The sequence below is a fragment of the Ovis aries genome, chromosome 14 (genome assembly GCF_016772045.2).
Source record: "Ovis aries strain OAR_USU_Benz2616 breed Rambouillet chromosome 14, ARS-UI_Ramb_v3.0, whole genome shotgun sequence".
Lineage (NCBI taxonomy): Eukaryota > Metazoa > Chordata > Mammalia > Artiodactyla > Bovidae > Ovis > Ovis aries.
The window spans coordinates 13,785,075-13,801,420 of NC_056067.1; the positions used below are offsets into that span (position 1 = coordinate 13,785,075).

The 16,346-nt window shown below is 56.5% G+C and overlaps 1 protein-coding gene across 7 annotated transcripts in view; it reads left to right on the forward strand.

The window, feature by feature from the left end:
- The window catches only part of ACSF3 (acyl-CoA synthetase family member 3), a 43,705-nt gene extending 37,037 nt beyond the window's left edge, over positions 1-6,668 (forward strand). The window contains exons 8-10 of one of the 7 annotated variants that reach the window (XM_027977749.2): positions 3,609-3,743; positions 4,074-4,185; positions 6,346-6,668. In XM_027977749.2, the coding sequence (XP_027833550.2) occupies positions 3,609-3,743; positions 4,074-4,185; positions 6,346-6,493 (395 nt within the window). In that variant the 3' untranslated portion in view covers positions 6,494-6,668. The other 6 variants (XM_042230781.1, XR_006055905.2, XM_042230784.1 and 3 more) reach the window with 6 other exon arrangements.
- Positions 6,669-16,346: the final 9,678 nt, after the last annotated feature.

Consider the following 16,346-nt stretch of genomic DNA (forward strand, 5'->3'; position numbering starts at 1 on the left):
ATCCATTCACAGAGGTGTAGGCTCTGATGTTTATAGACCCCTCATTTGCTGCTGGGTTCATGGACCCCTTGGGTGCGTCCAACCCGCAGAGGATCGCGAGCCTTCTGCATCCATAGCCCTAGTGACCCCGGCCTCAGGGAGCCCTGCTGGCATGTGCCACACACGCGTGTCCGCGGGCATGCGCGGCTGTCATAGACGGGTTTGCACACCATGCGCAGGACACTAACTGCTGTCTCTACATGATTCCCTCTAGTCCTTTGTTTCTCTCGGCAGAATTTCCTGGGTGAGCTCCACCGCCACACGTGAAGGTGAGATGCTCTCAGTTGTCTGAGACAAAGGCCCCCCTGCCTGGCGCTCACCCTGTGCCAGGCTCTCCTGCCCTGTGCTCACCTGCCCAGTGCTCACCCACTGCACACTGAGCTCTGACACATTTTTTCCATAACCTGTGCATCCATTGTGACCAACAACAGTCAGGAATCAGGCAGCGTATTGAAAAGAGGGGGTTTCTTGTTAGGGTGTGACAGCACGTGTAGCTGGAGGATGTCGAACCCTTCACATCTGCTGACCGTGAATGACTAGCACATGCCCGCCCCCCGGCAGGGCCCTCCAGACCCCCAGGACGTGCGGTGTGGGCAGGCTGCTGACCTACTGGCCCCGCCACCCCATGGGGCACAGCCTGTGCGGCGGACTGTGGTGCAGCCTGGCGGCGTCCCTTTATGTGGGCTTTACTTTGTGTCTTGCATGAAACCCTTTGTTCCCCAGTGGTTGCCGTGATCTGCTTCTCTGTGTTCTTCTGGCACACCCCACTTTGCTTCACCTGGCACGGCTCCTGTGCGGACAGTGGGTCTCATCCGGTCTCGCTCCTGCTGGGCCTCTGTGCTGCCCTTTGGCCTCCGTGTCTGCCCAGGCCGGCCCAGGCCTCTGGGCAGAAGGTCCTTGTTTTCATCAAGGTCCCATACGGGCAGCTGGGAGACTCCAGCCATCTGTCAGATTTGGGGAGGAGCCCTCATACCCCAGCTTTGTCCACGCTGGCAGCTGGAGGCCACCTAGGGACTGCCAGATACTCATGGACACACTGTTCGGGGCTTCCTGAGTTGGGGTGCTGGTCTGTCCAGCCCCCACAAGAGATCCCCCAGTGCTCCCCCTCCGCCACACCAGCATACAGCTCCCACCCACCTCCTCCTTCCTCCAGGATCACGTCTGTCCCTGCACCCCTGTGTCATCCTCCTCAACTTGGACCATGTTCCCAGGAGCCTCTGAAGCGGGCAGCAGCAGGTGCGCTCCAGAGAGCTGTGTCCACCGGCATACTCGTCTGGCTGGGCCGGGCCGGGCCAGAGCTTCTGGGGGTGCTGCTGGCTGCAGCCGTGTTGCTCCTGGTGCATCGTGACCTTTCCTCTCTCTCGAGTCCCTTTGCCCTGGGAGCCCTTTGGTCGACAAGCCCCCTGTCTCCGGGGCTCTGACTGTCCTCGTCTCACTAGTGCGCTTGATGGCTGAGTTCTCTCCGATGTCCAGCGGGGGTCGGGGGCTGAGAGCAGGAGGAGGGTTGGGGCTGGGCTCTGTGCTGCCGTCCACCCACTCTGTCCCCAGAGCACAGGCAGCAGCCGTGCACTGAGGGCCAGTGCCCCTGCGCCCTGCTCTCAGCTGCCCTCCATGCCTCCCCCAGGGCACCTGCCAGCCCGGCCATAAATGGCCCGCAGAGTCTGTCTCCCTGCCTCCCAGCTGCCTGTCTTCTCCTCAGCATGCCCTCTCCCGTCCCCTCTGCATAGCTTTGGTGCCTTAAAAAAGCCAGTTGCTGTTGACTTTATTCCAAGAGGGAGCGATCTGAGCTGTGTGTTGAGGCCCTGCTCAAGGGAGGTGTCGTGTGTCCACTTTCCTTCTGTTCTCCTTGGCCTCCTGCTGGGCCACACCGAGGGGCACAGACCCTCCGGCACCTTCTGCCTCCATCCTCATGTTCTGCGTCCATCTGTCTCAAATCTCTGTCTTCTTCCCTCTTATGAGGGTGTTGTGACCAATTTGAGGCCACTGGGTAATCGAGGACCTCCATGACTTGTATCCTTACTTCCTGCCTGACGGTGACCCCAGGGAGTAGCAGGGCCTCCTTCACTCAGCACACAGACCTGGGACCTCCCCCAGTCTGGCATCCCTGTGTCCTTCACCAGCCCTGCCATCTTGGGGCTGGCTTTGCTCAAAGACCCTAGTCTCACTGCTCTTCATGTGGCTGGAGGAGGTCAGTAAGTGAGTGGACCACTGGTGTGCAGGGTCGAGGGGGTGGCAGGCAGCTGGTGAGGCCACGGTGGTGATGTCTGAGCGGAGTGGCGGACAGGTGGAGAAGCAGATACTGCAGGTGGGCAGTGGGTGGTAGGTGTCAGCGCCCCCGGGCGAGGGGCATGGCTGGGGGTCTGCTGGAGGATGTGGGTGCGGCCGTTGGGAGCTTTCGCCCTGGGTTTAGTTGATATCAGAGCAAGGAGGGTGCAGGTGTTGTGGCTAGGAGCCCTGAGGCCACCTTAGCCTTGGTGTGGGCATTGGGGGTGTCCCTGGCAGGACCAAGTGTGGGACGCAGAGCCCAGGGCAGGGCAGTGACCCCCACATCCCAGGTCTCTGGCAGGTAGAGGCCAGTGGGAGCCAGGTCTGGAAGCCGCAGGAGGGACCACCCTGGGCTGGGGTTGATACTCAGGGATGGAGAAGCTGTCCAGTGTGGAGGGGACACGGCCAGAGCCAGAGCCGCATAGCCAGGGCCCTGGTGGGCCTCGGGGGATGGGGCACCCTGTGTCCTGTCCCTGCAACCTGCCTGTCACTCCTGTCACATGTGTCCTTCCCCGCCATCCATCACCCATCCGGGGACTGCGGTGGCTCCCAGGGCCTCCCCTTCATCCTGCTTCATGTTGGGCAGGAGGGCCCCCAACTCAGGAGCCCAGCTCCCGCCGCGGCCAGCCGGGCACAGCCATTCATCTTGTTTAATAGGCTGGAGCGCCCCGCGCGGCTGGGCTCCGGGAGAGCGAGCTGATGGATGGGCCTCCTGCGTTGGACGGCAGTGTATCATGAAATATTGATTTATTCCAGCTAATCACCCGCGTGAAGTGTGTGAGAGCAGACGGTGGTGCATCAGTGCGGCTCTCAGAGCACAGGCAGGCATTCCCACGTGCCCAGTCTCACACATGCATGCACACTTGTGTGAGCGCGTTCACCCTCAGCCCTGCTCCCCCTGTGCCCACGATGCCCCAGCGGGCATGTGTCCCAAACCCTTGCTGGGGTGGGAAGCACCCACACTGAGCGTGGCAGGGGGTCCCTTCCTCCTGCCAGATCCCCCACGTGACACCGCGTGTGGCCCACGCCCTGTCGGGAAGGGTCTACCCTGATGCCCACGCCAGGCCCTTCTGTGGCTGGAACCCAGGGAGGCCCTGTGGGTTGTATCTCCTGCCTCTGTGGTCCTGGGAAGCTGTGGGCTATTTCACGATGGTCCTTGTGGGATGTGGCCACAGAGGCGTCTGTGTGGGCATCACACAAGGTCCCCAGCTGTCCACATGGCACTGGCTGGCTTGTTCCAGAGAGATGTAGACACCCCGAGTCACAGGGCCACACCCAAGCAGCTGACCCAGGCCTCTCCCCAGGTGACACAGCAGTGTTCAAGGACGGCAGCTACTGGATCCGTGGCCGCACTTCTGTGGATATCATCAAGAGCGGCGGCTACAAGGTCAGCGCCCTGGAGGTGGAGCGGCTCCTGTTGGCCCACCCCAGCATCACCGGTGAGTGGCCCTGTGGCCCTGCCCTTCAGCTGGCGCAGCTGCCCTTGGCTTCCCGGGCTGTCTTGGGACCGGTCCACATGTGGCTTCCTGTGTGTGTCGGGGCACACCTTCAGGTCCTCTGCTCCCCTCCCCGCTCCCTGTCTCAGGTCCAGGCTGGCCAGTGCAGGCCGTGACCCCGTGGTCAGGAGTGGTGGTGTCCTGGGCTGTCCTGACACCCCAGGGTGCCCTGTGCCCCCGTTTCTGGCCACTCAGGCTTCTCTGGGTCCTTCCCGCGGCCTTCGGTGCTCGTCCTCTTGTGTCCTGAGATCCTTCCCTCTGCTTCCTCCACAGACGTGGCTGTGATTGGAGTTCCAGACATGACATGGGGCCAGCGGGTTACCGCAGTGGTGACCCTTCAAGAGGGCCACTCGCTGTCCCACCGGGAGCTCAAGGAGTGGGCCAGGTGAGGGCTGAGCTATGTGGTCCTTACGGGAGCTGCTCCTCGCCCTGCCATACACACAGACACTTGCGGTGTAAAGGACCCCAAGACAGCTGTGTAGTGATGGCTAGGGGGCACCGTGGTCCTTACAGGAGCTGCCCCCACATACATAGACATAAGGTGTGAAGCTAGTCCTTAAGGAGCTGCTCCCTCCCCCACAAAGACACATGTGAGGCGTGAAGGAACCCAAGAAGACTGAGTTGTGATGGCAGGAGCAGATGTAGGACCCTGACCCCTGACTCAGGTCTGAGCTTCAAGGCAGGTTCTGAGGCAGACGGGAGACCCATATGCGCCTGTGTCCTCTCCTGGGTGTAGGAGGGACCTCGTCAGGGAAGGTCCATTCGCAGAGCCCAGCTCAGAGGACGCTGGGGCAGGCTGAGCAGGCTGGGGGCACCGCTGAGCTCAGGGCATCGCAGGGGCCTGTGGGTGCTCGCTGCCGGCTGAGCTCAGAAAGAAGCTGTTAGTTCTGTCCCCAGGTTCTTTATCTTAGATGTAGGAGGCTCCTCCCTCTCCCCTCCCCACCTGCCCCTTCTGCTGCCTCCTCGACACCGAAGATACTTGTGGCTCTCCCAGCGGGATCTTGGGAGCAGTTGGAGTCCTTGTTTATCGGGCAGCACAGCTGGGCCATTAGATTCCCCTGGATTTGCAGAATCACAGCTGGAACATTATAGTTTTACAAAGGCGTGAGCAGGATTCTAGTTGGCTTTGCTGCTTTGGTTAAACAGTTGCTTTGTTAAAAGGCAGAGCTCACCATCCTGTGTTGAGAGCATGTCTCCCGGCATTAAAGCTGCCCCTTGTCGCCCCAGACTCCCGGCATCCCTCCACGGGGTCTGCTGCCTGCCGAGAGCTTGGGGTCCTGGGAGATGCTCCCCGCAGGGTGGACCTGGGGCAGCTGGGACCCTGGGCTTTGTGTCCTCACATGAGGCAGCCATGGATAGTGACCCCGCAACTGCCCACCCCGTGGAGGGAGGGCAAAGGTCCTCCTCTCAGAGGGCAGGACCAGCTCCAGGTTTGTCTACACCCCTGGTGGGGGAGTATGGAGGAGGGGCCTCACTCCAGTCCTTCTTGACACTGGCTCAGTGAAGCTGCTGTTTCTATGTCATGTCTGTTGCCATATAAGGGTCTTTTTTAAAGGTTATTTTAGAATAATGTTTTCCCTTCCACTGCTGTTTTTTCATTCCTGAAGATTCTTGCCTCACAGTCTGTCTGCCCCCCAGTAAAGGTCCATCCTGCCCCTTCCCCCAGACTGCTGTGCTCCTAGCGGAGTTGGGGGAAGCTGGCAGCCATCCCCTCCCAGCTCAGGCACTGTGACACTAGGGGTGCATGTGGCTTGGGGCTGGGCAGCAGCGCCACATTCCCGGGTCTGGACATGGCCTGCCCATCACACTGTCCAGTCACAGAAACCCATGTGGGGCTTACACCCTCTGGGCAGGGGCGGGGGGTTAGTTCAGGAATCCTGTGCCCAGATGGAGCTCTGCGGGATCAGGTATTGAGCAGGGACGGTGCTCCCAAGGGGCTGAACAGTGGGGATTTCCCCTCAGGGAAGCTCTGAACAAACAGCTCAGCTCTGCGGGGTTCCCACTCAGGCAGCACTTTGCCCTGACCGGTTCCTCCCAGACCACTTGCTGAGCTGATGCTCTCCAGAGGAGAATGGATCTGTTCTCAGAAATGGCGAGCTCACAGGCTTTTAGACTGCTCCTCTCCATGCCTGCGACTTCTGTTCCCGTTGTGGTGACTATGGGTTGGGGTTCAGGCTATGCGTCCTGCCTCTGTTGCCCCCCTGCCCCAGGCAGCACCTGTGCTTCTGCTGGTCTCTTACAAAGGGGCCCGAGTGCGGCCAGGGCGCAGGGAGCTCTGCTCAGGATAGCCGTGGTGCCTGTAGCCTCGGCGTGGGGTTCAGAGCTGACCGGGGCTGTTCACAGGAGGATACCTCATCAACTGGGCCCCTCCCACTTTGTGGGTGTCAGCTCTGGTGTGGGTGGGGCGGTGCTGGCCGGTGTGCATGCATGGTCAGGACACCCAAGGGTGTGCGAGGTGCCAACCACCCCCCTCCAGTAACCTCCCACTGGAGAAAGGTGCCAACCATCCCCACGGCCCCTGCACTCAGGCCCCTTGTCTCTGCAGAGGCGTCCTGGCCCCGTATGCTGTGCCCTCAGAGCTGCTGCTGGTGGAGGAGATTCCGCGGAACCAGATGGGGAAGGTCAACAAGCGAGACCTCGTCCGGCAGCTTTACCCGCCTGAGAAGGGCACCCCTGAGGCCGGGAACCAGTGAGCCAGCCTCCCACGCGGCCAGAATGAAACCACCGTAAACCCTGCAATGGCACTGTGGCTGCAGCCACATCCCACAGTTCAATATGCTCTGCACCCCTAACCCCCAGGTCCCTGTATGTCCAGGTTTCTCGGGGAAGCTGGTCTCCCTGGAAACTCATTAAAGGCCTCGCAGAGAAGCCAGTGCCTGTCCGGCAGTCCTGCCTGGGTCTGTGTGGTCCGTGCCCTCGCATGGGGAGGGCGTGGTCCGCACGTGTGTGCACACTGCGGGGCAGGGTGGATGGCGGCCCTGGGAGGGCGTTTCCTGCAAGAGTGGGTGGCTGTGGAGTGTCCAGCACCTGTGGCCCTGGCTGAGGCTCACTAGGCCTTCAGGGCCAGGGCTGTGGCTCAGGTGACCAGAGGGCAGGGAATGCCTGACTCTTGGCCCCTAGTGGCCACCTAGACCAGGTCGGGCTGGGGGCTTTTCTGGGGCTCTGGGGCCACTTGTTCCAAGTCGTGGCTGCAGCCTGGATCCCACCATCCTCAGGGTCCAGAGTGCTCAGTTGCCAGAGGTTGGCCACGAATGGCCCCACTACTGCACCCCTGACCCTTGACCCCTTCCTTCCCCTGTACTGTTCCTCTGCAACACCCTAAGCCCACTCCGGTCTTTGTCTGGATGTCTCTGTCCTTCCCAGACACCCACTGGCCCCTGCTGCCTGGCCCCAGGCCCCCCTGCCCTCCCAAGCCAAAGGCAGAGGTGCCTTGGGAGGCCCAAGGGTCATGGGGAGGCTGAGCGGGAACGAGGACCGAGCCGAGGCCCACATGGGGAGCATGTGGGGCCAGGGCCCCTGCCCCACCCTGTGTGTGCAGCCCGAGACTGCCCGAGGCCAGCCCCGGGCACATCCACCTCAGCACCCTCCTGCGAGAGGCCTGGCCATGCACAGCCACTGCCTATGCAGCAGGCTGGCCTCCCCGGCTGGGCGCTGGCTGGTGGCCAGTTCTCTTGGGCGGCACTGGACCTCTGGCTCCTGCTGTTCTCATGTCGCCGGCTCTTCACCTGATCCCACTGGCTGACTCTGGCTGAGGGGACTGCGGGGTAAGAGCTAGTTGCTCTTTAGTGCTTACTTCTTTTTTGTCCAGGAAAAGTATCAGCAGGTTGGACAAGGCATGGTGTCCACTCAGGAGAGTGTGAATCAGGAGTCAGTTTCGGCTGCCTAGTGATGCCACCCCTATAATTAGGTTCTTGTAAGGTTATAGGGGGAGAGAGCTGCCTTCACCATGCCAAACCTGCCACAGACACCTGGAGATGGGGTCCCCACGCACTGGCCAGGGGTCTCACTTAGGGCTCTGAGGGAGGGTGAGGCTGGCCCAAGACCCCCAGGGCCAGTGGTCTCCCCGGTCGGCCTGGGCTGTCTTTGGTGATGGATTTGGGCTCTTCAGGGGTTACGGGTTTATTCAGATATGTTACTTCCATTTAATGACCTGAATCTGCTATAAAGCTGTTTACTTAATCCAGGTTTCAGACCTACTGGCACGAAGTCCCTCTCCAGTCTTGCTGGTGCATCTGGTTGGCTCTCCTTTTTGTTGGCTCACCCTCCTCCTGGTTTCTTCTGTTTCTTTAGCGTCTCTTTTCCTGGTGGCTGACTGGACCTGCCCTCACTGTCTTCACCTGGCTGTTCTCCTAGCCCCTACCTGGGCGCCTCCCTCCCCACCCAGCTCCAAACTCTGGGTCACTTCTGCTTTGATTTTTTTTCCTTAATTTTTTAAAATTGGCTTTGTTTTTGGCTGCACCGGGTCTTCATTGCTGCGTGCAGGGTTTCTTTAGTTTCGGCGAGCCAGGGCAACTCTCTAGTTGTGGTGTGTGGGCTTCTCGTGGCGGCAGCTTCTCTCATTGCGATGCACGGGCTTGAGAGCACAGACTCAGTAGTTGGGGCTCCCAGGCTTAGCTACTCCACAGCCCGTGGAATCCTCCTTTAACCAGGGATCGAGCCGATTTTTAATCACTGGACCACCAGGGAAGTCTGCTGCTTTGATTTACTCTCTTAACCCACGAGTAATGAAAGCACATCCTGTGTCCACTGTTTCCCCACTGGTCTCTGCAGTGACCCTGAGAATGTGGGCCACGGGGCTCCATTCCTTTGGAGTTCCTGGTACTCCTGTGCCCCCTTAACAGCAGCAACTTCTGTCCCTTCAGGAGGCTGCTCTTCTGACTTGTTTCAGCAGTAGGTGCTTAGCCCCTGGTCATACCCCATTATTACATATCAGTTCAATTCAGTCGCTCAGTCATATGACTGACTCTGCGACCCCATGGACTGCAGCACGCCAGGCGCCTACTCCCGGAGCTTGCTCAAACTCATGTCCGTCAAGTCGGTGATGCCATCCAACCATCTCACCCTCTGTCGTCCCCTTTTCTTCCTGCCTTCAATCTTCCCCAGCATCAGGGTCTTTTCCAACGAGTCCGTTTTTTGCATCAGGTGGCCAAAGTATTGGAGCTTCAGTTTCAGCATCAGTCCTTTCAATGAATATTCAGGACTGATTTCCTTTAGGATTGACTGGTTTGATCTCCACAGTCCAAGGGACTCATAAGAGTCTTCTCCAACACCACATTTCAAATTACATATGGAGTCTCTCTTTATCTCTGTTTGAGATTCCCTGTTAAGTCACAAAAACTGTCTGAGTTCAGTACTGCTGTCCGGCTTCTGGGGTTGGTGTTTGTTCTGTCCCTGGGCTCCTTCGCACCCCACCCCCATGTAGCTGTGCTGTCTTGTGAGCAGCGCATCTAGGTCTGATGTTTTTCCTCCAGTGTCTTCTTTAGTGAAAAAGTCCAGTGCATTTATTGTTACTGTTGATGTCTTTGGATTTATCTCCACAATCCCTAGTTGTGTTCTCTGCCGCCACCTTAGGGGTGTGGGGTTGCTGTTTTGCCTTCTCTTTCATTGTAGTAATAAACTTCTCTACTTTTCTCTCTTTGTTTGGAAATTATAAACTAAAGTTCTGTTTTTTGAGTACCCTTAAGACATTTAAATCAGAGAAGGCAATGGCACCCCACTCTAGTACTCTTGCCTGGAAAATCCCATGGACAGAGGAGCCTGGTGGGCTGCCATCTATGGGGTCACACAGAGTCAGTCACGACTGAAGCAACTTAGCAGCAAGATGTTTAAATACTTGCTAACATTAAAAAGCAGAGACATTACTTTGCCAACAAAGGTCTGATAGTCAAAGCTATGGTTTTTCCAGTAGTCATGTATGGATGAGAGAGTTGGACTATAAAGAAAGCTGAGCACCAAAGAATTGATGCTTTTGAACTGTGGTGTTGGAGAAGACTACTGAGAGTCCCTTGGACAGCAAGGAGATCCAACCAGTCCATCCTAAAGGAAATCAGTCCTGAATATTCATTGGAAGGACTGATGCTGAAACTGAAGCTCCAATACTTTGGCCATCTGATGCGAAGTACTGACTCATTTGAAAAGACCCTGATGCTGGGAAAGATTGAAGGCAGGAGGAGAAGGGGATGACAGAGGGGAGATGGTTGGATGGTGTCACCGACTCTATGGACATGAGTTTGAACAAGTTCGGAGAGTTGGTGATGGACAGGGAAGCCTGGCGTGCTGCAGTCCATGGGGTTGCAGAGTCGGACACGACTGAGCAAGTGAACTGATAAAGTCTGAGTTCTTCACAGTTATGCAGCACAGGGCTTCCCCGTGGCCAGGATGATGTCTGCCAGTACCTGCCCCACTGCCATCTCAATAGGTTTCTATAACAGTTCAGTTTTGTTTTTGATACAGAAATCAATAGGCTTCAGGGCTTCCCTGGTTGTCCAGTGGTGAAGAGTCCACCTGCCAATGCAGGGGCATGGGTTTGATCCCTGGATCACTGGACTGAGAAGATCGCACAGGCCTAGAGGCAGCTAAGCCTGTGTGCCACAACTATTGAGCTTGAGCTCTGGATCCTGAGAGCTGCAACTACTGAGGCTGCACACCTTGAGAAGCCACAGCAATGAGAAGTCTGCACACCACAGCTGGAGAGTAGCCCCGCCCCCTGTGACTAGAGAAAAGTCAATGCAGCAGGGAAGACCAGCGCAGACAAAAGTAAATAAAAAATTTTAAATTACTATACTTTTCCATAGTCATTAAATTTACTGAAATTTTATCCACTCTTGGCTCAATGGGATTTCATTTTAACCCGAAACTCTCTGCAGTTGTTTCAGTAACGTGGCTGAGGGTGTATACAAGTCTCTACTTTTCCTCACTCGAATGATGGACGGGCTGTCTGCTCCTCTGGTGCCAAAAAGGTTTTCCTTGTCCTGGACACCAGTAAGTGTCTGCCTCACTCACGCCCAGGATGGAGCCCTGAGGGCCTGGGTGGGGGCAGGTCCAGAGGACTGGCAGGAGGGGAGCCACAGGGCACAACAGTCTGGGAAGTTCCGGTCCCCAGAACGTGTGGGGAAAGGGGCAGAGGTGGGGCTGGGATACCTGCCAGGTGCTCACAGGCTCCCAGCTTTTAGGAGCGAGCAGGACTTCAGGACCAAGGAGAGTGGCCGGAATGTACGACTCTTCTCCATTAGAGGCTACAAGGCTGCTAGCTGGGCGCTGCTCTGTAGGGCCCTGACCTGCAGCTCCAACCAGTGCAGGTCTGTCCCTGGACATCCTGCCAGGCTCCTGTGTCTGGTGGAGAAAGGCCAACAGGAAGGGCTAATGTCCCCAAGCCCACCCAGCCTGCATCTTCCTCCTCAGGCGGGTCCCAGGAGAGGGACACGAAGGGCCCCAGACCCGCCCAAGGGGGGGCCGCGCCTGCTGAGTGGGCGGGGCATGAGCTCCCGCGCTTGGGGAGTGGGCAGGGCGGTGCACTTCTCTGCCTTCAGTTTGGGCAGGGCGGAGTCCTCTTACAGTGGCTGATTTAATCTGAATGGCAGTTAATGTGGTTTATGTGGCAGTTTGGGATCCTTTGCTCCCAAGTTTGTCACTAGTCCTCTCTGTATTGATTGAGAAAAAGTGCCGCTGGTGCCCAGTTGGGCAGGCTGGGGATGGGGGAAGAGAGTCTGCCTAGGAAGACGGGAACCCCGCGTTCCTTCTGGAGGTCCCTCCTGGTGCACCGCATGTCCCCCTCCCATGCCAGCACCCCTCCATTCCTCCTGGCCCTCACCAGCTCTGACTGGGGAGGTACCAAGGAGCAGCTGCACTGGCGGCATCTCTGGAACACCTGGGAAGAGCTGAGAGGCAGATGAAAGGACTGGTACCCTACAGCCCAGGGAGCCTGTGGTGCCCGTGGCACCCAGGAACAGCCCCTGACCTCCCCTCCCCTCTCCCAAGGCCAGAAGGACCAGCCACTGAGCGGCCTCATTTGCCAGAGCCCATCACTGGATCATAGAGAAAGCGAGGGTATTCCAGAAAAACATCTGCTTCATTGACTACACAAAAAATCTTTGTGTGGATCACAACAAACTGTAGGAAATTCTTAAAGAGATGGGAATACCAGACCGCCTTACCTGCCTCCTGAAAAACCTGTATGCAGGTCAAGAAACAACAGTTAGAACCAGACATGGAACAATAGACTAGTTCAAAATTGGGAAAGGGGTATGACAAGACTATATATTGTCACCTTGCTTATTTAACTTATGTGCAGAGTACATCCTGCAAAATGCTGGGCTGGATGAGTCACAACCTAGAATCAAGATTGCCAGGAGAAATACCAACAACCCCAGATTTGTAGATGATACCACTCTTGTGGTAGAAATCGAAGAGGAACTAAAGAGCCTCTTGATGAGGGTGCAAGAAGAGACGCTTCTGCTATGGCCCCAGGAGCTCCACATTGGAACCAAGAGCCCCAGGCAGCACCACGGGTTTCTCCTGACATTTTCTTCATGCTCCACCAGGAGCACAAAAAGAAAGTGAAAAACCTGGCTTAAAACCCAACATTCAAAAAACTAAGGTCATGGCATCTGATCCTGTTATTTTGTGGCAAATAGAAGGGGGAAAGTGGATGCAGTGACAGATTTTCTTTTCTTGGGCTCCAAAATCACTGGGGACAGTGACTGCAGCCACGAAATCAAAAGGTGCTTGCTCGTTGGAAGAGAAACTGTGACAAACCTAGACCACATATTAAAAAGCAGAGACATCACTTGGCCAACAAATGTCCATGTAGTCAATGGTTTTCCCATATGGTTTTTCCAGTAGTCGTGTATGGATGTGACAGTGGACTGCAAAGAAGGCTGAGCACTGAAGAACTGATGCTGTCAAATGGTGGTGCTGGAGGAGACTCTTGAGAGTCCCTGGACTGCAAGGAGAGAAAACCAGTCAATCCTAAAGGAAATCAACCCTGAATATTCATTGTAAGGACTAATGCTGAAGCTCCAATACTTTGGTCACCTGATGCAAAGAGCCCACTTGTTGGAAATGACCCTGATGCTAGGAAGGATTGAATGCAAAAGAAGGGGGCGACAGAGGATGAGATGGTTAGATGGCATCACCAACTCAATGGACATGAATCTGAGCAAACTCCAGGAGATAGTGGAGGACAGGGAAGCCTGGCATGCTGCAGTCCATGGGACCCCACAGACTTGGACAGGACTTAAATTTGGAAAACTTAGCAGTGGCCACAGGACTGGAAAAGGTCAGTTTTCATTCCAATCCCAAAGAAAGGCAATGCCAAAGAATGCTCAAACTACCACACGATTGCACTCATCTCACATGCTAGTAAAGTAATGCTCAAAATTCTCCAAGCCAGGCTTCAGCAAATGAACCATGAACTTCCTGATGGTCAAGCTGATTTTAGAAAAGGCAGAGGAACCAGAGATCAAATTGCCAACATCCGCTGGTTCATGAAAAAAGCAAGAGAGTTCCAGAAAAACATCTATTTCTGCTTCATTGACTATGCCAAAGCCTTTACCTGTGTGGATCACAATAAACTGTGGAAAATTCTGAGAGAGATGGGAATACCAGAACACCTGCCTACCTCTTGAGAAATCTGTATGCAGGTCAGGAAACAACAGTTAGAACTGGACATAGAACAACAGACTGGTTCCAAATAGGAAAAGGAGTACGTCAAGGCTGTATATTGTCACCCTGCTTGTTTAACTTCTATGCAGAGTACATCATGAGAAACGCTGGACTGGAAGAAACACAAGCTGGAATCAAGATTGCCGGGAGAAATATCAATCACCTCAGATATGCAGATGACACCACCCTTATGGCAGAAAGTGAAGAGGAACTAAAAAGCCTCTTGATGAAAGTGAAAGAAGAGAGTGAAAAAGTTGGCTTAAGGCTCAACACGCAGAAGAGGAAGATCATGGCATCCAGTCCCATCACTTCATGGGAAATGGATGGGGAAACAGTGGAAACAGTGTCAGACTTTATTTTGGGGGGCTCCCAAATCACTGCAGATGGTGACTGCAGCCATGAAATTAAAAGATGCTTACTCCTTGGAAGAAAATTTATGACCAACCTAGATAGCATACTGAAAAGCAGAGACATTACTTTGCCGACTAAGGTCCGTCTAGTCAAGGCTATGGTTTTTCCAGTAGTCATGTATGGATGTGAGAGTTGGACTGTGAAGAAGGCTGAGTGCCAAAGAATTGATGCTTTTGAACTGTGGTGTTGGAGAAGACTCTTGAAACTCCCTTGGACGGCAAGGAGATCCAACCAGTCCATTCTGATCAGCCCTGGGATTTCTTTGGAAGGAATGATGCTAAAGCTGAAACTCCAGTACTTTGGCCACCTCATGTGAAGAGCTGACTCATTGGAAAAGACTCTGATGCTGGGAGGGATTGGGGGCAGGAGGAGAAGGGGACAACAGAGGATGAGATGGCTGGATGGCATCACCGACTCGATGGACGTGAGTCTGAATGAACTCCGGGAGTTGGTGATGGACAGGGAGGCCTGGCGTGCTGCGATTCATGGGGTCGCAAAGAGTCGGACACGACTGAGCAACTGAACTGAACTGAACTAGTGACTAAACAACAACATCCCCCCGGTTTCTTCCAGACGAGGACCCTCTCCAACCCAGGCTGGCCCCAGGTGCACATGACATGCACAGGACGTGGCTTGTGAGGGCTGTGACATGACGTGCGTGCAGGACACAGGCTCACTGAGGCCTCTGAGTGAGCAGGACAGAGGAGTGCACTCCTGCCCTGGAGTCTGAGGGTGCAGGGGTGCCCTGGCCCTGCCCACTTGGTCAAGGTTTTTACTGGAGTGGGTTTTTCCATGAGAGCCACCCTCTGGGGGTGCCAGTTATGTTTACGAATTGCTTTCAAGCTTGACCATTTGAGCCCAGAGACCTCTGTTCTCTGGCCTGTCCTGCACTGCGTCAGTGTGGCCGGGCCTGCTGCCCTGGACCTTGCAGGTCCTTGCTGTGGCCTGAGGCTCAGGCTGGCCTCAGGAGCTTGGGATTCTGGCGGGGCAGCCTGGCTCGGTCCTTGAAGATGCCACTTGGCAGAGGCCATGCCCCCCAGACTCAAGGCCGGCCCCTTCAGGGAGGACCAGACAACCGCCTCCACCTTACCTGGAGCCACACTGCCCTCTGCTGGTGTTTCTGGGCATAGCAGGGATAGATAGAGGAGGGATCCCTGCTCTCCTCGTGCTCTAGTACCTGCTGGGACCCTTCATCCCTTGTGTCAGGGCTGCTGGGCAGGAAGGACCCTGGTCCCAGAAGCTGGGGGGTGGGGGGTTGGGGCGGGGGTAATTTGAAACTCAGAGACAGCCCTGGAGATGGCTGGGACAGAGCCTGCTGCCCCAGGGCCTCTAGCCCGGCTCCCATTTTCTCAGGGCTGTAGGGCCAGTGGGAGCTGCCAGTACCCCCAGCTCCTGCTCTGTCTTCTGTCTCTGTCCAATTTGTTTGTCCAAAGTCTTCTATGGACCCAAGACTTTAGAAACAGTTTGAGAATGACCATTCAATGTGTGTTTGGGAACCGTGACTGGGCTCCAGAATAGGCAAGGCCCCCCCCCCCAAACATGCCTGCGGACACTCATACCTGTGTGGTCCTGGGAGGCCATGCCTGGCTGTGGTGTGGCCGCCAGGGGGTGCGCACAGTCTGGACGGCGTAGTGACACCCTGCGCTCCCCACGCTCCAGCCCACCCCGCTGTCATCTCTGACCCTGGGCCCCATTTAAGGGACAGGAAGCCCACTGCAGGGCCCCACTGCTGTATCCTGGCCGTGGCAGCGGTTCAGGGCCCTCCCAGATCTGCCCCACTGTTTGCCTGGCTCCACTGAAGACCGCCCCCCGCCTCCCGCAACACTCATGCTGCCTCACCACATTGGGATCTGTTGGTGCCTAACTTCCTAGGGAGGGCAGCCTTGTGACAGCTGATGCCCCAGAGCCTGGAAGGGGCCTGGCATGGGAAACTGCACAGTGGGAGGGTTGGGGTGGGGAGACAGGGAGGGAGGAAGAGCAGAGGGAGTGTCTGCCTCCACCCAGCCTCCAGACCAGGCTTGAACTTGAAAGGGGCGAGGACCTTGCAGCCTGTTGCCTGGGCTCCTTCCCAGACCCCACCAGGATTGGCTGTGTCACCTTGGCCTCTGGGTCCTTGCCTGGTAAAATGGGGCCCCAGAGGGGCCAGCCACGGTGGGGTGAGATCAGCGCCTGGCCCCCCCGGAGCAACACTGCCCTTGACGGTTGTTACCAACAGCTGCCCCTGGGCACCTCCACCTGGATGACCACAGGCACTCCGTTCATGTCCACAAGGAACCTGTCCTCTCCCAGGTCAGTGCCTGGTGTCCAGGTCACCTCCTTTCTGTCCAATTCTCTTGAACCCCCAGGCATTCTCCCTCCCCTCTGTGTCCCCATTCTGGACACAGAGACTGAACCCTGAGTGGGTGGGTGGGCACCGCTCTGTGCAGCCCCAGGAGCTAGTCACCTGGCCATCTGTCCCCTTGCCGCACGACC